The sequence below is a fragment of the Heterodontus francisci genome, unplaced genomic scaffold (assembly GCF_036365525.1).
Source record: "Heterodontus francisci isolate sHetFra1 unplaced genomic scaffold, sHetFra1.hap1 HAP1_SCAFFOLD_1714, whole genome shotgun sequence".
Taxonomy (NCBI): Eukaryota; Metazoa; Chordata; class Chondrichthyes; order Heterodontiformes; family Heterodontidae; genus Heterodontus; species Heterodontus francisci.
Window position 1 is genome coordinate 11057 of NW_027141815.1, and position 21287 is coordinate 32343.

General features: G+C 41.0%; 1 protein-coding gene across 1 annotated transcript in view; it reads right to left on the reverse strand.

Annotated features, from left to right (window-relative positions):
• Nucleotides 1-1890: 1890 nt before the first annotated feature.
• LOC137364733 (ras-related protein Rab-22A) overlaps nucleotides 1891-21287 on the reverse strand; it is a gene marked incomplete at its 5' end in the record, with an annotated part of 40923 nt that continues 21526 nt past the window's right edge. The window contains 4 exons of the mRNA XM_068027765.1: nucleotides 1891-7523; nucleotides 8242-8351; nucleotides 15293-15399; nucleotides 16512-16583. Of these exons, the coding sequence (XP_067883866.1) occupies nucleotides 7426-7523; nucleotides 8242-8351; nucleotides 15293-15399; nucleotides 16512-16583 (387 nt within the window). The remainder of the gene's footprint in view (nucleotides 7524-8241; nucleotides 8352-15292; nucleotides 15400-16511; nucleotides 16584-21287) is intronic.

Here is a 21287-nt window from a genome sequence, read left to right on the forward strand (position 1 = left end):
TGGCAGTCTTGTTTCCTTTACCTCCTTTTCCTTCTCTATCTAATCTTAAATGTTGACTGTTTCTACCTCAATTACAGACACTGAAAGTAAATTTCACAGCTTCAACTCAAAGTTTCACTTGCCTATGTTGTAAATTTCACAGGGTACAGTTTTCGCTCTGGCACCATCAGCAATTCTAGTGTAAACTGTTCTGGTTTTGAAAAATGTTCTTGATACTCCCTTCCCCAACCACATTCATTTGCATAATCGCCAAATGCAAAATCTGCCATGAATCAGGACAATCAGGCAGCATTTTAAAACAATTTTTAAAAATTCCGAATTTTGCTCGATTTCATTTCAGTGGTAACTTGGTCTGTATTTTGATTAGTACAGCTGAAAGTGGGTTTATCACAAAAAATATGCATTTAAAATCGGTGCCGATCCACTACCTATGAGGAAACCAATTTTAAATTAATGAAAATTACTTCTAAGAAATATACAAATCTATTTCCTAGTTAGATTGGAATACAGTTCCTTAGTAAATTAAGAAAAAAATTCAAAAACCTATTATTTTTCTTGTGCCCCAAAGAACCAGCTTAATTTTTGGAGCCTCCTCAAAGACCCACATACGAGTGCAATTAGCAGATATGCTCAATGATGATTGATTCAATTGGAAGCATGGCCAGTTCAGTGGGCACGGTATGCTTTTAGTGTGACATTTTAAAAATTAATGCGAATGATCATGGAAACTTGAGTTGTGCTGAATGCAACGTGCATTTAAAATTCACCGATCTTTTGTATCAATATCAGGTGAATTGCACAGGGAAAACCAGCGCAAATCAAATGGAAACTCCAATTTTGTATGTTTGCCCCCTTGTTCTAGACTCATCAACTATTGGAAATAGTCTGCTTCTATTTATGTACCAACCGGTCATAATTTTAAGTACAATCAGATTGCTCCATAATCTGGGTTGTTCTAATGAAAAAACCTCACTTTACAAGTTCACATTTGTGTTTTCTCATATCAGCCAGCATTTTGGTTAATTTGCAGTGTGCCCTCTCTAAAGTCTCAATATCCTTCTTATATTGTAGAGCCCAATACAGCACTCTAAAGGAGACCTAGCCAAGAAAATTGGTTGTAAAAAAATTAAGCAGCGGAAGATATTTAAATACCAGATAGATAAGGCACAGACTAAATACATTCCAAATAGGAATAAAGGGTTGCATCAAAGACTGGGATTCCATGGATAGTAGGGGAAAAACACAAAAGAAATCTGATGATTATACAAGGTAATCGGAAGTAAAAAGGAAGATTAGGAACAGTAATAGCAAGTATCAGACGACTGGAGGTCAACAAACAAAGCATCAGGTGATTAATTAATTTTGAAGTGTAGTCACTATTATTAAACAAACAAATGTGGCAGCCAATTTGAAGAAAGCAAGACCCACAAATGAGATGAATTACCACTGGGAAAGTAGAACTGTAGCAGTACCTTAGGAAGGTGTGGAACAACCACTGCTGCAGATAAATACTCAAAGGAAACAACATTTAGTTAATGGGTCTAACACAGTCAGCAAATCCTGATGGTATCCATCTCAGAATAAGCAGGAGACTGGGGAGGAGACAGCAGAGGCACTACAATTCTCCAAAAATTTTCAGAAACAGGAAGCATCCAAAGGAGTGGATAGTGTCAAATGTTGCAACCCTGTTGAACAAAGGGAACAGCGATAAGGCAGGAAATTATAGATCAGTTAGAAAGGCAGTGGTTAACCAGGAACAGTCAGTGTGGATTTATAAAGGGCAGGCCAAATTTGGCCAATTTAGTTAAATCCGTTACATTTAAATTGTTTAAATGTGTCAAAATCAGATAAAGGGACTGCAGTGGATGTTGCATATATGAATTTTCAGGCTTTTGATAAAAATGCAACATAAGAGATGCATATAAAAATTAAGTCATACAGCATTAGAAGGAACGTGACTGCCTGAATAGAGATGGCTATCAGACAGAAAAGCAAACAGTATACATGCTTTTTTGATAGGTGGCATGTGTGCAGTGGTATGTCCCAGGGAACTCAGCTAGCAGCTCGTCATTTACACAAATAATTTGGACACTGTGATATAGTTTACTGATACCAAATTAGAGGACATAGTAAACTGTTAGAAAGTATACAAGAGATTGCAGCGAGGCACGTTTGTGGAGAGGGCAGATAGGTGGCTATTCCATGCAGAGAAATGTAAAGCACTATATTTTAGGAAAAAGAACAGTGAACTGGGGCTATTGAATGAAAAACCGCAGAAGTGATTTGACTTTGTATAAGCCTTTAGTGAGGCCACAGTTGCAATATTGAATTACAGGAAGGATATTGGAACAATGGGGAAAAAAAAAAAGAGTACAGGGAAGATTCACTAAACTGATATAGGGAATAAGAGGTTATAGTTATGAGGAAACTTGGGGGGTTTCACTGGGAGAGAGACAACTAAGGGGGATCTTAAAAGATTACAGAAGGTTTTGAGGGGGAGAAAGTAGAAGTTCCCATCAGTTGATGTGGAACACAGAAATTTGTGTTTATTACTGGGGTAAAGACTATAACAGTGTTTCAAAGGGAACCAGATGAGTATTTGCAAAGGAAAAATATGAAGGTGAGGAAAAATATATAGTTTAACCAAGGTAACACAGGCACAAGTGCAATTGGGCAAATAGTGCCTATCCGAGTTATTTTTTTTAAACAATTCTCCAACTTAAAAAGGAATTTGCATTTAGGCTATATATGTGGCACAGATACACTCTCCACAAATTGAAGTGTAACTTAACATTACTGATTCTTGAAAATCACACATATTGTATAAATCCCTAGGATCTACCCCAGTTTAACAAGGTTAAATTGAAACTAACTTGTTAAAACCCCCATTAGAATCTACTGCCCTGCAGGTCTCGCAGATGGATAGGTGGAATTATACTGTGGAGTAGGCACAACCAACAAAGAAGAAAACCTGACAAGTTAGGTAATCTAACTTTCAATTTCCTTCTACACCTTCCAGACAGGAGTATAATAAAGCAAACATTTAGGAAAGAGGATTGTGCAGGAGCCACAGATCAGTTGTCATGGCCTATCTAGCATTTTTCCATGTGCCAGCAATTGTGATCTGATTGAGAGAAGTTCAATAAGCAGCTAAGAATAGAATAACTGCCCTTTGTTCCAATTGATTAATGTGCAAAGTACAATTACCTGCCTGGCACCCAATTCCACTGCAGACGGCCCCATCACATCCTGTTACCACTATCACCTGTAGGGGAGGCTGTTAAAGAGACTGCCCTCCTGCATCCACTGTGAGGGGTTCTCAGCTGAGACTAGTTGAACCTTACAAAGAACAAAGAGGGATGATGGAAATCACTGGTTGACTATGTTCAGCTGAAGTGGCTGCATAAAATGCCAGGTGTTAAACTACAGCTATGCTTACTGCCATCAGACTCCACAAGCTACGCTGCATTCTTTATGGTGCTGCCACGGCGTGCTCGTCAAATCCTTTGGCTGATTCCAAACCCACACACTAATTTCTCCTCACCTCCACCCTGGCAGAGACCTGCAGTTAACTCAGGAGGTCGCTCAAAAATTCCTCTCTGACCCTTCATAACAATTCAACAAGCTTGAAGCAGCTGCATTTAATCCCTCTTTTCTAGAAGTCCATTTATTACCTTCTTAAAGGACTGTAAGAAAGTCAATCCATATATTTTCAAGTCTAGGTCCACAAACTGATCAACCTCTGGGAACAGTAAAACAATCTAGACATTCAATCTTACGCCCTCCTTCCTTTTAAAAAAAAATATGGATGACCTCTAGTTCTACTCGTCTTCATCACCTCAAACATACTATCTTACTTTCATATTGTCTTTGCCTTAAAAATAATCTGCAATGCCTTGGATCAGATCCCCTGTTGGCAGAATGAAGGATATTATAAATATTAGTAACTACAACAACTCCGTATTTAAGAATCCATCAGCAAAGGACTGATTTTTAAAACCAAGAATTTATGTGGAAAAATTAACTCCCCATTGACCTCTTCTTGCATTTCTTGTACCGAGATAGATTTGAATACATTCAGTAAGTAGTGTTTAGAACTCAACTGCAAGTACTCAGATGGATTTACTGCATCAGAATCTGGAATCTGGCATTAAGAGCACTAAGCATTCAAACAAATACACTGAATTGTATTTGCCCATGAAAGCCAGCACTGTATTGCACTTTTAGAAAAAACTACCCTTAACATGGATGAAAGGAAGGGCAGAGGACTGAAACAGGACCATAAACCTGCCTTAACGTAAACTCTCATTCGCACACCCTGTGCCAGCCTTCTGAAAAAGGGTGCTGCCAAGTACTATTAAGGTATACTTGGATGTCAGTTGTGGCTTGGTGGGAGCACTCTTCCCTTGGAGTTAGAAGATTTAAGTCCCAACTGAGAGATTTGAGCACAAAGTCTAGGCTGACACTCCAGTGCAATACTGAGGGAGTGCGGCTTTGTCAGAGGTGCTGTCTTTCAGATGAGACATTAAACCAAGGACCCATCTTCCTTCTCGTGACAGTAAAAGATTCCATGGCATTATTTCTAAGGGGAGGAGGGGAGTTCTCCCCAGTGACCTGGCCAATATTTATCCCCCAACCAACATCATCATAACATATTACCTGGTCATTAACTTTGTGTTTGTAGGAGACTGTTGTATCGAAATTGGCTGCCGCAACAATGACTACACTTCAAATTGACTGTAAAGTGTGCTGGGACGGCTGGAGGTTATGAAAGGTTCTATATAGATGTAGGTTCTCTCTTTCTGAAGTTGAAATCACTACCAACATGAAACTGAAGCCCAAGTTATATATAATTTATGGAGCTGAGCTGAAAGCCATGTACTCAGACCACCATCCCAGCAAGCTGGTCACATAGCACTACCAGTAGAAATGGGGCACAGGGTAATTTTGCCGACAGGGCACTTGTGTACATGCCCGTCTATAAATAGAATGCCACAATTTTTCACCTGGATTTCACTCATTTTCTCATTGTTTGCAAAAGGAATACAGGAGAGAGCAAGATGGCTGCAGGCCAGCACTGACCTACACTCATGTTTGCTGCTTCCCATCTTCCTTTGTACAAAGCAATGCCTCCAGTGTGCGACCTATTAACTCTCAGTTTGATGAAAGCCAAAAAAATCTTAATAAATTTTCCTGTCAAAAGACAAAGATTACACACTTTAAAGATTGTTAACAGGCTTGGCCTAAGTTAGGCTAATCTACATCAACTAACAACCAAAGGGGAGGATGGAATCACTAATGTAATGGCAGATTTCTCAACAAAAATGTTGCAATTCAACCATTTTGAAAGGTTTGTCATTCTCTTCTAAATGACAGGCTTCACATGCAAACCAGGACTGTGTATTTCAGGTAGATCAACCTCAGCAAGGAAAAAATACACTAACACACTCTTTGGTGGAGGGGAAGGGAGATTAGGAACGCAATAAAAAAAAGAGCAAGATACATAGTGATTAACCCTCAGAAATTCTTCTTCCCCACCCTTGGAAGTTCGCCTATGGTAACTCTAATACAATAGGGAGATGTCGCCCTTTTGAAGAGCAACAACCATCATTAAATACCCAACAGCATTCATTCAACTCTGATCAAACTGATTGTGCATACACTGACTTGGATTTGACACCATGATTTCCACTCGTCCATGATAACCAGCTGTGCCTTACTGACACGGCTACAATAAATGCCATGCACTCTGACATTAAAGAAACATTCCCTTTTACAGCTACTGCCACTTTATGACAATACTCTTCCAAATGGGTTAAAGTACCAAGCCCAATAAGCTCTGGCCATCAGAAAGGAGGTCAATGAAATCAGAATGATCAAGGATACTAGTGTTAATCTGTGTATTCCTTTAAAAGCTTAAAGTAGCAACACCCTTCTGATTTACATTTGTTAAATCTCACATATCATCCACTTAAGCAAGCACGGTTTGCAGACATACATTCACATACAGATTGGACACCAGAAAACAAACTACACAATTTACTTCATTCCCTTCCTTGGGTTGCAACCGAAGAATTTAGACATTACAATGAACTGCTTTTGAAAGTTGTGCAAACTTTTGCCCCACACTCAGAAATAGAGGTTTTCCTTCACCAATTAGGAATTCACCGTCAAAGGACTAAAGACAAGAGTCAAGAGTCAAGAATACTTCCCTGGACTTAAAACACAATTCATATTTGTACGTAGATGCAGGTTGTTTCCCTTTCTGAATAGGTTGACTCTTGCTGGGGTAGAGTTTCATAGTCACCAGCTGGCCCCCCTTCAGGCGTGAGGTTCCGCAGTGAGCATCAGCAGAATACTTGACCATGAAGAACACTAAAGCAGAGCTCCAGCCTGTCCTCAACAGACATCCACATGCACACATTTTCAGTAGGGTCAGCGAAGTGATCAGGAGCAGGAACCGTAGTTAATTTTTCTCCTCAGTCAATTGTAAATTCCCTAACCAGCTCAAATCAGGGAACGTAGCACAGACTTATATCAAAGCTGGGACCACACAACATGGCGCATTTATCCAATTAGTCACCAGGGAAACTAAAGCTAAGCTTCTTTAAGAGTAGTTATATTTTTTCTCCTTATAACAGTACAGGGGCCATCATGTGTTGAAGCCTGCTCGCTTAGAAGTGGCAGTAACTCATCTCACTCAGATACTCTTAGTCATAGAGAGTAACAGCTACAGAATGTAACAGCCATAGAGGGAGACTGAGGAATTGGATCCTTTCAATCTCAAGTGCTTGAGTTCAAACAGTTGTGTTCTGCAGACTGAACTCTGCTTTCCTCAAATACAAGAAAAAGGTTGTCCTTTTGTTGGAGATCAGAAGACGTGGAGTAATTATACACTTAATGTATTAACAATGCATTTCTGAACATTGGGTTCAATAGGTTTTAACAAAGAAATCACTTCAGATTGCTGCACCTGGACGAAGAGCTGCAAAGTGCATTTCAAAAAGGGCGCCCAATTCTTGGTTACAAAACACAAACTAAACAAAGTGCTTCAGTTTTACAATTTCTCTTTTTTTACACAATTACTTGAGGTCGGTTTACATGAAATGAAAAAAACCCCACTTAGTTTTGTACTTCTGCACCAGACTGCTGTTGCACGTCATTTAAACCATTCTCTGGTTCATCAGTTTCTCTGCTCTTGGACATGTTGAGGAGTGAAACACAAGCGGTTGAAAAAGTGCCTGCCAAAGTGTTACTTGGACCACTTTTATGGAAGAACGTGGCAATAACAATTTTAAAGAATAGCGATTATTCTTCCATCGAGGACAGCCTAGCAGAAAGGCTGAATGCAAGAAGGATGGTTTTACAGGGATCCATCCATCTTTTTGCTCACTTGCTCCGGGTCAGTCTAAGCATGGAGAACGGTCAGCAACAGTTACGTTTTGTGTCAGTAGGTTGTCGCCTCAGCTTGAATCCTTTATTGTTTGCTCCTGGATTTACAACTGTTGAAGGAATCCGGCGACCTAAAAAGGGGAAAAGGAAACTAAGTAACTTCAACCTCTGGGCATTTTGACTTAGAATCAGTCACAGCCTTCACTGCCAAAATTCAGTATGTGACTATTTGGCAAATGATAGGAGGAGATATTTATTGCCAAATCAGATTGGGATTGTAGCTTTCAAGCATACATAATGGCACCCTTCTTGATAACACACAGAGCTTGGCGTTAAAAGAAAAATGGAGCACACCCATGCTCAAACCAAAACTCCTGCTGTGGGACACTGCACTGCCCAAGATTTAATTAAGTTCATGATATTTGTTGGAACTCAGGACTTGAAAAGTACGGAAAATGGAGAAGTTATTTGGTTTGATTGTGAACATGAGCACGCATGTAACTCTGAGGAGACAGTAACTGGCTTCTTCTTTCTTTTACATAGGAGAGGCTTGCAGCTTTGTAGCTGTGCAGAAAAATTTCAGAGGTATGTAATTTTGAGGGGTAAAGTTGCTTAGATCCCAAACTGCGCACACAGTCACCTGAACAGCCAGGCTCAGACGCCCCCTCAAAACTAGTGGGCATCAGCAACCTCTCCTTAGTTCAGTGGCAGGCAACAGGACCAATTATATTAAAATTCTCACTGCATTTTTTCCTTGGGTGGTGTGGCAAGAGAATGAAAAATGGAGGCACGCAGAATCTCTTTAACAAGGAACTTTTGAGTACTTCATATAGCTGAGGCCATACTCACTGATTTCTGCAAAAAGCTCATTGATGTTGATGGCATTTTTGGCACTAGTTTCCACAAAGACTGCATGGATGGAATCTGCATAGTCCTTGGCATCCTTTTCAAGTACTTCCCTGCAATAAAAGCCAAAATAAATAAAAGAGCTCATGTCTGGTTTGTATAATTCAGGAAAGGACAAATACCTGTGAATGATAGCAAGGTAACATTTACACTCCTTCAATCCTTTTCTAATTTATTGGATATACATTAAATCAGACATTTAGCCAGTAGTTTTTGGGGGCTGTTGGAAGGGAAGTGTTTGGCCAGCAATGGCGATCACTTAAAGCAGCATTTAAAAGCTTGTATTAGAATAGCAAACATTTGCTTATGACATACTCACTTCTATTACAAGCTGCAAAATCAGCAGCACCACTGCAAATCGTGATGCATAACAGAAGAGTTTGTTTTGCTACAAATGCATTTTATATAATGGGCAGATGATATCACAAGAATGGGCAAGAAAGAGATGAGACGGTGGTGTGCTCAAGGATTCAAGTTTTCATCAAGCAGAAGAACAGTTAGGTAGCTAATGACACAGCTAAGAAAGCCTGATGTTGTTCAATACATCCGGTCTCTAATGGCACCAAGATTCCTGGACACAGAACATCTACCTCTCTGGATTATTGCTGCTGGGTTACATTTTAGCAAGCAAGCAGATGGTGACAGTATCTGGCAAATCCAAGAGTCATTAAGAAAATCTTATCCTGTTCCTCAAGTCAGTAACACTACTGCTACCTGAAGCTGCCTCTGCCCAGTAACAAAACCCAGCTCCAGGTCCAACTATGGCTGAGGGGATGGTGAGGAAAGATAGTTGAACTGTTTCTCAAAATGCCAGAGGTATGCAGAGGACCACATACCATTACCCCCATGAAATAAAATCAAAGCCCAGTTGCAAATATACATTCTCCTTAAATCACTTATATGATTAACTTTGGACAAAAAAATTAATGTGATAAATTTTGACAACACGAGATCTCCTGTGCCAATGTTCATTGAGGACTGCAGTATGATCTTGATGGACTGTCCCTTTAAGGCTCATGCTTTGAATTGCTATATCCAGATATCAGAGGGTAGTTGGAACCGCTTGCAAGTTTCAGGCTCCAGGTTAATGACTGACTTTTTTCTCTCCCTAGATTATCAAAGAGCGATCAAAGTACTCTTCAAACAAACACGGATTCTTGATACACTCAGTGTAAAAATGACTAAATTGGAATGTGTTGTCTGTTGAGAATAGAGAAACTTGTGCTCCCACAAGGAACGGGATCCATCTATTCAATCCAACCACATGCAGATCTACACACTAAAAGTCATCTGGGGTTTTATCGCACAGCACAGAGAGTAGCCAGCAGATGGGAGTGTTGAGCAAAGCTGGATGTTCAGAAAATTCACAAGTGCAGCGTTTTAAACTGTTAATGGTACTGGAATGGTAATGTTTGTGGCAGCTGTTAACACTCACTTTCTAAAACGGATTACCATCTTTTAAGTTATCCCAATAGTACTGCAATTTTCAGACCACAGCACTTAGTGATAGAGCTTCTGAAATAATATACACTGGAAAGAGCAGCACCCGAGGAGGATTCTGTGCCAGCATTTACTACAAAAAGTGACCAGCATTGTGTTAAATCTTACAAGTGATCCACCCATTCCTTACTGTCAGGATTGCAGTAACATTTTCCCACAAAAACCAACCCCAACCAAAAAATAATTTTATTTTACAAGCTAGGTAGTAGGCAATGTTCCCTATTTCTGCACCATCCGTACGCTACATTACATCCACATTAGTAGAAAGATGACCTTGGGTGTAAAGTCTTTGGTCAGTGCAACACTGAGCCTGAGTCCTCACCAATGTTTGGCTGAGGCCCTAAACTCAAGCAGGTTGAGGGTTGCTAGAAGCCAACCACAAGACACTATCCTATGCTTATCTTTACTGGTGCTCGGTAGGATAGAGGTAGGAGCAGAGAGTTAGACGAAACAGGAGGCGATGTTAACAAAGGTGGTGGCTAAGAGGTGGGGGAGGAGATGTACTGTGCCCTCACGGTAACTTCCTGCAACACTATCCTGTTCCATGTATTCAACCATGATTAAACCTGCTCATTTATTTTACTGAGCTGACAGACATCTCCAAGTTTGGTATCTGAAGTAGGTTGCACCATTGGCCACAATGCCACATGTAGAAGCAACACAACTGGACTATGGCTACTCCCCTCCTGTAGCGTCACTGGATCGCCAATCTCACACTGCCCACCGATTCTCCACCTCTCCACCATAACCGGAGTGTGTTTAAAAATTTAAACTAGTTTCCAGCAGAGACAAATGCAGGTTTTGAGTGTGTACACGAGTGCTTCTGACCTCGAGACTCGGGATTAAGGGGAGCAGGATTGATTATTTAATAGGGTTTTCCCAGCGTGATCAGTGTTAAATAGATACTACTAAGCAGTAACCCCCAAACACCAGAACTGGACCTCTCTATCCTGAGCACCTGTATCTTTCCCTTCACTTCTCCCACCCCCAACGATTCCTGGGAAAATCCTCTTCACTGCTTCTTTGTCAATAGCACCACACAACCCAGCTCCCATTACTTCCACACCCAGCAACCCCCTACTCTGTCCCAGAATGGTTCCACAACCTCCATCCCACCACTAACCACCCCAGTGTTGCTAATGCTCAAGTCCCTGTCCGACCACATTAGTAGCTCTTAAGGTGTTCCCACAAGCTTGGGACCCCTCTTCCACTCCTATCAGATCTTGAAGGCCCCTTCCCAGTGCTCACACATGCATTGGTCACCACTCCCAGTCCTCCACAATCACCCTCAATGATCTCATACTCCACAACCTGCTTCTCCCAAACCTCATGACCATTCTCCCAACCAAGACCACACCTCCCAATACACCACATGCAGTTCCTACATCCAACCTGGATCTTCTTACCCATCACCCTTCTTTGTATCCTGCACTTTAAAGCAGAGAGATGTATACTGTTCAAAGTTATTTTATCCAAGTCTGCTGATCTAGGCTCCCTGGAAATATGTAGTTAATCACATTGCACATTTCATCATTTTAAACATTGCATCTCACAACTCATTATGAGCAATGCCATGGGAGATCTGCTAGTAACAAAATAAAAATGTTGAGGTGCATCTGTTCCACATCATATGTATGTAACAAAAAGTTGGTGTTTTCCAATCTACAAAGAAACCAGGTCAGCAACAGAAAATGCCTTCTAATTGACTAAAAGAATCATACTTTCTTTAAAAAAATATATGACAGTGTCAAACTTCTCATAAGCAATTTTCTCTAATTGATTTCAGTAAGGCACAGAAATGGAATGCCATGATTTTGTATGCGATGAATTGTGTGTTATATGGCAGAATATGGCTGTTATAAAACAACAAATCCTATTAGTAATCACAAGCAACATGACAGGACAGTTACTATTACAAATTTATAAAACATCAAAAACCTAAACACCAAAACATGCACGCATTTTAATTTAGTTCAGTACATAAAGCATAATTCATTTCTGGGCTACGAGATAAACATTTATTTCTACAAAGAATGCATACCAACTTTACTTCTTACTCTGCCCAATATTCAGGACTCCTGATTAGAAGGAAGTCTCCCCGTAACAAGGACTCCCAACAATAAGGAATCCACCTCAATAATACTGAGGGCTTCCCTCATATGGAATTCACACTCATAATACTCAAACTCCAGAACACTTGGAATCCCACCCACAATCTTATTATCTGAAACAGCCTTTCTAAATCTCCTGGTTTAATTACTTCAATCAACTCGCTTCACCTTTGTAAGAACAAAAGAAATAGGAACAGGAGTGTGCCAGATGGTTCCTCAAGCCTGGTCCACCATTAAATAGGATCATGGTTGATCTTCCATCTCAACTTTGCTTTTCTGCACTATCCCCAGATCTCTTAATTTGTTCATGGGATGTGGGCATCACTGGCTAGCCAGCATTTATTGCCCATCTCTAATCGCCCTCGAAAAGGTGGTGGTGAGCTGCCTTCTTGAACCGCTGCAGTCCTTGGGGTGTAGGTACTCCCACAATGCTGTTAGGAAGGGAGTTCCAGGATTTTTACCCAGCGACAGTGAAGGAATGGCGATATAGTTTCAAGTCAGGATGGTGTGTGGCTTGGAGGGGAACTTGCAGGTGGTGGTGTTCATGCATCTGCTGCCCTCGTCCTTTTAGGTGGTAGAGGTCACAGGTTTGGAAGGTGCTGTCGAAGGAGCCTTGGTGAGTTATTGTCACTGTGCCTTGGTGGTGAAGGGAGTGAATGTTGAAGGTGGTGGATGGCGTCCTTTTCAAGTGGGCTGCTTTGTCCTGGATGGTGTCGAGCTTCTTGAGTGTTATTGGAGCTGCACCCATTCAGGCAAGTGGAGAGTATTTCATCACACTCCTGCCTTGTGCCTTGCAGATGGTGGACAGACTTTGGGAAGTCAGGAGGCGAGTTACTCGCCACAGCATTCCCAGCCTCTGACGTGTTCTTGATTCTCTTAGCATCCAAAACTCCACATCAATCTCAGCCTTGAATCTACTCAATGACTGAGCACCATCAGCCCTCTGGGGTAGGGCATTCCAAAGCTACACAACCCACTGAGTGAAGAAATTCCTCCTCATCTCAGTCCTAAATGGTCAACCCCTTATCCTGAGGCTGTGCCCCCATATCCTAGATTCCCCAACCAGGGGAAACAAACTCTCAGTGTCCATCTACCCTGTTAAGATTAAGTATTTTATGATTCAATGAGATCACCTCTCGTTCTTCTAAATTCTAGGGAATATAAGCAGAGTCTGCTCAATCTTTCCTCATTAGGAGAATTCCGTCATCAGGGAACCAAATAGAGTAAACTATAGTTGCACTGCCTCCAAGGCAAGTATATCCTTCCCTAGATAAGGAGAGCAAACCTGCACATAGTACACCATTTGCCTTCCTAATTGCCTGCATGCTAACTTTGTGTTTCATGTGCAAGGACACCCAAATCCTTCTGAATATCAACATTTAATAGTTTCTCACCATTTAAAAAGTTTATTTTTCTATTCTTCCTACCAAAATGAATAACCTCACATTTCCCCACATTATACTCCATCTACCATCTTCTTGCCCACTCACTTAACCTGTCCATATCCCCCTCGCAAATTCATTGCGTCCTCCTCACAACTTACTTTCCCACCTAGCTTTGTACCATCAGCAAATTTAGATGAAGGAACCAAATGCAATGTATCCAAGTCGTGAATGCGGATTGGAAATAGCGGAGATAAAATAAATTGCAGTACAGTTCATTATGAGTTCTCCTCTGTGAAGCCCTTGGGGTGTTTCACTGTGTAAACAACGCTATAAAAGATGGCTGCAGTTTTTTTTTTAAAAGAATTAAAGGCCGGCTACCTGACCCGAACTGGACTCGATGACATGTGTCTGGTTTGGGTTGGGCCAGGTTGCACTTCCGGGTCCGGCATTCGGGCTTGGGTTGGGCGGGCATGCTCTATCACAAGTGGCTCCAATGTTAATTTAATTTTTGGACTAGAAAGGTGGTTTTGTTAGTTATTTTAAGCTTGTGCAGATCCGCAACAAAGTGAAAAACGGAAGGTAAGTTAACTGATTGTCGGGTCGGTCGCGGGAAAAAAATGGAAGGACTCGGTCCGGGTCGGGCTCTGGTTGGATGTGATTCTGTCGGGCTCGGGTCAGGTTTTTTTTTTGTGCAGACCCGAGCAGGCCTTTATTCTGAATATTTCAATGGAGTTGATACTTAAACACCTGATGACAGTCTATTCCACAGGTGAGATTCCATCAGTCTGCATAAGCTTATAGCCTTATTAGTTCTGCAAAAATACCTCACATCAAGACTGAAAATTAAGGGAATGAAAAATTGCCCCCTTTAATTATCTTTTCCCCAACACTGGAATAAATTAGAATCATAATCTAGGCAATCTTTTCCTTCTCCCGCTGATTGTAGATATTGATAGATTGTCCCATGTCTTGTTTTAAAACCGATTGTTCACCCAAATATTGCTGGTCCTGACAACCGTCTATCTCCTGAGCCCAAATTAAGGTGGGCATGTTTCAGCCAATTATATAACCTCATTGTGAAGTTTGTATATGAACGCTAATATCGTCAATGCTTAATTGGAGATATATCCTCAAAAAGGAGAAACGAGAATAAATTATGAACTGGAAGATTTTACTGATGGGGATTGTTCATCTGAAAAGTCCGTCAGAGGTGGTGGTCTCCAAGTTTGAGGGGGGCAAGGTAACACACCTTGATGAATTAACTGCTTTTCACTACATTTCAGCAATTTTGCTAAGAGACTTTATTGCAGCCTTTCTGAAAAATGTTGCAACATGGATATTCTGTGCTCCATGAATTGCTTTGCAGTATTTGTCTAATCATAATCCTGCTTTTAGGATGTTTAATTTGCAACTAAAAACTAGTTACCATTGGCTTGTAATGCTCTGATCTATGCGCATTTATCAAGGAATGTAGGAGGAACCTGCATGAACTCCAGCACATGGTTAACTAAGTTGGTTAATTGTTCCAACATCTGCAAAGGCAGGCTGCAAAAAAAAGCTTTCCAGATTCTGAGACGAGGTGGGCTCACAGGAAGTAGAGTGAAACAGTTCATTTAATAACTCAAGTCATATTGCAGGCTGAGTCAGTTCCAGACATACCAAGAGAAAGGAGAGAATGGTTTAAAACAAAGCCTCTTTCTCTATTTGCCCAAAAGTTACTTCTCAACTGAAACGTAAATGAGTGATTTGATCCAGTGAGCTGCTGAGAGAGCGTAGGCCTGGAACGAGTGTCTATCTTGGTCCTTCACTGCCTAGGCTCCGGTTCAGTTGCCTCCTTCGATGGCACAACTGATGTGGATGTTTGCTCTGCAGGGAGTTGAGGGCTGGCATAGATATTTTTTCAAAGCACGATGCTTGATACACTTAAAAATCAACTGGTTGTTAAACATTGAAGCACACTCTCAAATTTGACTCCAACTCTAGTACAATGTTGTATACCTGGCATCAGTAAGATCACATTTGTTTCCTGCAATTGCTACCACTATATTTGGAGGTCCATGCTGTCGCAGTTCCTTCACCCAGTTCTTCAATGTCTGCAATGTCTCCTGTACAAGAGTATGACCAGTGTAATTAGTGCAGAAATTACATTAGAAACCACAGGAAACATCTTGTAACAGTGAAAAAGCAACTAATCTTCAATTCGGCTTTTACATTTTCAAATCTACTGCTTAGACAACAACCCAGAGGCATTAATTGCAGTAGTTTATGATTTCAAACCATTACCAAGAATCAATTTGATAGAGAAATTAATTTCCACTTTCTTCCTTTTTTGGTGTGGCTGCATTAATTGCGCATGAGAAATTGCTTGAGTCAGGCACTTGCTGGCGAGATCAGGTGAGCAGTCCTAGGACCACTTGCCCATGCATTTCCCTTTTAATACCAGGCACAATTCAAATTGCTCTAGCTTCCACACCTTGCCTTGCTCCCAAAGCAAGTAATGCATTGGAAGCTGAAGCTTGCCCACTGCCTTTACTGAAAGTCAAGGCACTGCACGGGGATCAGTCAGCTGGACTCCAGTTGTCTTTTCCAAGACTGTATAATCCTAGTTTCCTGAATTTATTCCAGCAGTTCCTCACAAGAGAATGGACAAGCTCCATTACTAAGATTGGAATTATGCATCTGGTGAGGGAGGAGTGCCCTAGGCAGGGAAGGATGAGTTGCAACATTAAGTAGGATCATGAGGAGACTGGATCGATAGTTCAGCAAGGTACGGTGTGGCAATGGCAGGAGGAACCACAGTATTTAATTTCAAGTGAGCAGCTCATTCATTTACCATATATGTGGAACTATATCTTGAAATTTGCTCTGGATGTTCCAGTTAGGTTTACCCAAAATATACTTTCCTTTTAGTAGAATCAAAAATATTAATTCCTGAACAATTTTCACTATGAGCCTCTCCTAACCAAATCACAAAGATTAGTTCAATGAACTACCCAGAATGAGCACGTGGCACAATAAGGAACTGAATGAGGGGGTTGTGTTTAAACTTGTTTGAAGGTACAAGAGATTGTCTCTATTAAAATTCAGTTGGCGACATTTGAGAAAGTCAGTCTTTAATATTCCAAAGTGTTAAATTTTTTCATTTTCAGGAACTTTGAACATTTCTAACTATATTAATTCCCATCCTGGAGATGACTGATAAAGCACAATTTCTTACCTCTTTTGTGATATCATATACAATGATTGCAGCAGCAGATCCGCGATAGTACATTGGCGCTAATGCACGGAACTGCTCGGGGAAGGAATGGAAAAATAATTAAATCAACAGGATAATGGAAAAAAAACTTGCATTTATATACAAGGTTTCACATCTTCAGTATGCCCCAAAATGCTACAGAGTCAATTAATTGCTTTTGATGTGTAGTCACTTTTGTAATGTAGGAAATGTGGCAACTAATTTGCACACAGTAGGTCCTAAAACAGCAATAAAATAGATGACCAGATCATCTGATCTACTGATGTTGATGGATAAATATTGGCCTGGACACCTGTTCCAATAGTGCTGTAGAATCTTTTACATCTACCCAAGGTGCAGATGGGGCGTTGATTTAACATCTCATCTGAAAGACAGCACCTCCTACAATGCAGTACTCCCTCATTAATATTCATCACAAGTAGTACTGAGGTCTGATTCTCTTTCCTCACTGCCTAAGTTCATACAAGTCTAAATCACAGCAAACCAACCTCTCTGAATGTCCATTTATAGTGCAACTGGAGTATCTTGTGAAGTAGTTGTATTCATATCAACACCATAATTACAGTATAAATGCAAACAATTTGGAGAATAGAGGCCAACCTGCAAGTGACGTGAGAAGCACTGCTGGGTACATGGAGACAGTCCAGCAGGCAGAAAGTGCATTGTGCTCCAATCCAGTCAGATCATGGGACATCAAGCACTTCTTCACACATGGGATACAGGAAATCTGGAACCTCTACCCCCTACCCCCCAACGCAAATCCATCTGTTTTTATTTTTGGGGGGGGGGGGGGAGAGGAAGGGGGCACATGTTAAAATTACCATAGGGAAAGACAGAGGAACAAAGAGTGACATACAGGAAGAGAAACCCAGAAGGGCACCAAGTGAGAGAGTGAGCGAGCATGCCGGGTGGGGGGGGGGGGGGGGGTGTGGCAAGGGAGAGGCTGACTTCAAGGCTTTCCACGTCACAAAGGAACTGTCTGGGACAAGAAATGTCTCATTTCATTCAATTTAAAAGATTAAAATTAAAGCTGCATGAAAGCAAAAGTGTCCCTATAGGAGGACAAAATCTGAATCTTCAGGGTTGGTTGGAAAGATGGATTCACAGAAACTTTGAGAAACAGTTTTGGCAAGACACCAGGAAGAATGACTGTGGCTTAGACCAATATTCCAGGATATTTCAGTCAGACATGGAGACTACCATTAAATGTCCTACTTCAATGATCCAGAGATAGTGCATTGTAATAATTTGTTACAGTGCTGGTTTAAATTTCTATTTGCGTGGCTCATTGGCACTGAAAGCACAAATGCGTTTAGAAAGAACATTAAGTTGTGACTAAATTGCTTGCGCCTGTTAGCAAGAAGACCACACACACTGACATTAATAAAAAAAAAAGATGCATAAGTTTGCTAATATACACAGTCCAAAAGTCAAGATTTTTAGCCTGTAAACAAGTTGGTTAAATATCTAAATTCATTTTACATTCAACATAAATGTACACAGAGACAGAAAGGACCAGTTGTGTAAAGTAGTTTTGCAAAAGGCCATACTATTCCAGACCCATCAGACAAACATACAGATCTGTTGTACCACATTTGTGTCAAATGTGAAGCAGTTTTGGGGGCAAAGTAAGGCAGAAACGGCAGTGCAACTCGGAACTACAGAATGTACTAAAGACATGTGTTGGGAGGCATCTCAGATCGGTTTGAGCACAGTGCTACAAATGTGCTGTCAGCATTTCACAAGAAAAAAAAAACAGTTTTCTCCCCCTCGCCAAAACCTGAACTAGAAGCCAACAATAGGAACCAGATTAGTTGGAGGATGGACTGGAGACTTCCAGCACCAACCAAACTACTTGACTTGATTATTGGCTGCACATAAATTTGAGGCAAAATTTTTATAAGTTAGCTATTGGTTTCCTCGAGTTGCAGTTACAGGTTTACTTACTATTTGCCCCCTAAAGAAATTGCATTAAAAAAACGGCTGAAATGCATCTTTTAATTTTCCTTTGAGGAAAATTCTGGGCATGTCAGGCAGTTGTCATATGCAAAAGGATGATTTTGTTTTAAATGGATTGCAGCTGTTTATTTCAGATATAAGGATGCTCCTTGCTGTGAACAGAATGTGTAGTCTTTTTTGAGCACTCCTGTCACCACACTTGTGGAATTGCTAGAACTGTGAAATAAAATGAGGAGAGTTGGAATGGCCATGAGTTTCATTAGTTTGAAAAGTCACAACAGATTTATAACAGACTCCAACATGTAGCCAATCAGGGTAATGGGAGACGAAGGGGTGGGGGGGGGAAATTGTATGTTGCTATTCAACCAGATGACATCATAGCCAACCTCAATCCTCTCTTCCAATGACGTGCACTAACACATACTTTCCAGTAGTGAGAGACGGCACTGAGTAACAGATCAGCAGGTTTCCCAGCCTCCCAAGTCAATTGCAATTCTGCTGCCCTGGCAGAAATCCACTGACTTGGTGCAGATAACGCTCCCTCAGCACTTAGTGACGTTTGTGAGATGCATTTATGTAGGACCATATCACAAGTTTTTTTCTCAAAGAAAGGAAAAAGCATGCATTTGTATAATGTAACTACTCACGGAAGCATTAAAGAAAGCTTTTTCCTTCTGTCCTGCAATAGACTACTGTGTGCATACAACAGACAGCACTTTTTAAACCCTGGATAGAAATAATATTTTAAACTTATGCTATGAAACAAACTGCAGGAGTACAACAACAACTGTCTCCTCTGTGCATTTAACATTGGAACAGGAGCAACTGGAATGCAAACCACCAACAGACAGGGAAGAAACTCCAATACACAGTAGCAGTATCGCATGATCCATTGCACAGACTACAATGACATCATATCATGCCAGCCTGACTTACTCTGCAAAAATTTCACTTCTGGATCAGATGTCCTGCTCTACGACTTGGGCACAAAATCCAGACTGACTCTAGTGTAGTACTGACAGAGTGCTGCATTGACAGAGGTGCTAATTTTTTTGGATGAGACAGTGGTCCTGTCTGTCCTTTCAGGTGGCGTAAAAGTTCCCATGGCCTGAAGAGCTCTCCCCAGTGTCCTGGCCAATATTTATCCCTCAACCATCACTTATTTGGTCTTTATAACAATGTTGTTTGAGAGCTTGCTGTGCAGGAGATTTTCTGTCACACTTCCTACATCATGAGAATACATTTCAAACTACACTTCAAAAGTATTTCATTGGCTGTAAAGTACTTTGGGATGCCCTGGTGTTATATAAATGCAAGTTAAGTTTTTCCTTCACTATACTTCTGATGATGCATTGAACCAAGACTCTGTCTGCATGTTGCATAGTTTAGGTGGATCCTGAAGATCCGATCGCACAATTAAAAGGACAGAGTTTTCCTATTGGCCTGGTCAACACGTCCTTTCAAACATCACCAAAAAACAGTTTTAGCAGGCCATTCGCTTCACTGTCTGTGGCTGCAGAGCAAAAACATTGAGGTTATTTCTGGAAGATGCATTTATATATGACCTTATCTATTTTTCATACAGCACCTTTCATATCAAGATAATTCAAACAATTTACAACTAATTAAGTAAATTTGAAGTCTAGTAAAAAAGGTAACTAAGGCTAATATCAATGGCGATAAAAAAAGAATAGCATCGCAGAAAGCGATCTCCAAAACATGAATTTTTTTTTTTCAGAACGTAGGAGCAGGAGTAGGCCATTCAGCTCATCCAGCCAGCCCTGCCATTCAACAAGATCATGGCTGATCATCCACTTCAATACCTTCCCCCCCCACACTATCCCCATAACCACATTATGTCATTGGTATTTAGAAATGTCAATCTCTACTTTAAAACATACTCAATGACTGAGCTTCCACAGCCCTCTGGGGTAGAGAATTCCAAAGATTCACAACCCTGAGTAAAGAAATTTCTCCTCATTTCCATCCTGAGTGGCTTCCTCCTTATTTTGAAATTGTGTCCCCTGGTTCTAGACTCCCCAACCAGGGGAAACAGCTTAGCTGCATCTACCCTGTCTATCCCTTTAAGTATTTGGTAGGTTTCAATGATATCACCTCTCATTCTTCAAAAGTCTAGAGAATACAGGCCCAGTTTCCACAAACTCTCTTCATAGGACAGTCCAGCCATCCCAGGAACAAGTCTGGTGAATCTTCATTGCACTCCCTCTATGGCAATAATATCCTTCCTAAGGCAAGGGGGCCAAAACTGCACACAGTACTCCAGGTGCGGTCTAACCAAGGTTCTATACAATTGAAGCAAGACTTCGCTACTCCTGTACTCAAATCCTCTTGCGATAAAGGCCAACATACCATTAGCCTTCCTAATTGTTTGCTGCACCTGCATGTTAGCTTTCAGTGACTTATTGACGAGAACACCCAGGTCCCTTTGTACATCTACACTTTCTAATCTTTTACCATTTAAGAAATAGTCTGCACATTTGTTCCTCCGAGCAAAGTGGACAACCTCACAATCTTCCATCTGCCATGTTCTTGCCCACTCACTAAGTCTGTCCAAATCCCCTTGAAGCCACTTTGCATCTTCCTTGCAACACACATTCCCACCTGGTCCCGCAACCCCGGACAGCCCGCTTTTTTTACCTCCTTCCCAAAATCCACAAACAGGATTGCCCCAGCAGACCCATTATTTCAGCCTGTTCCTGCCCCACTGAACTTATTTCTTCCTATCTTGATTCTATCTTTTCTTCCCTGGTCCACTCT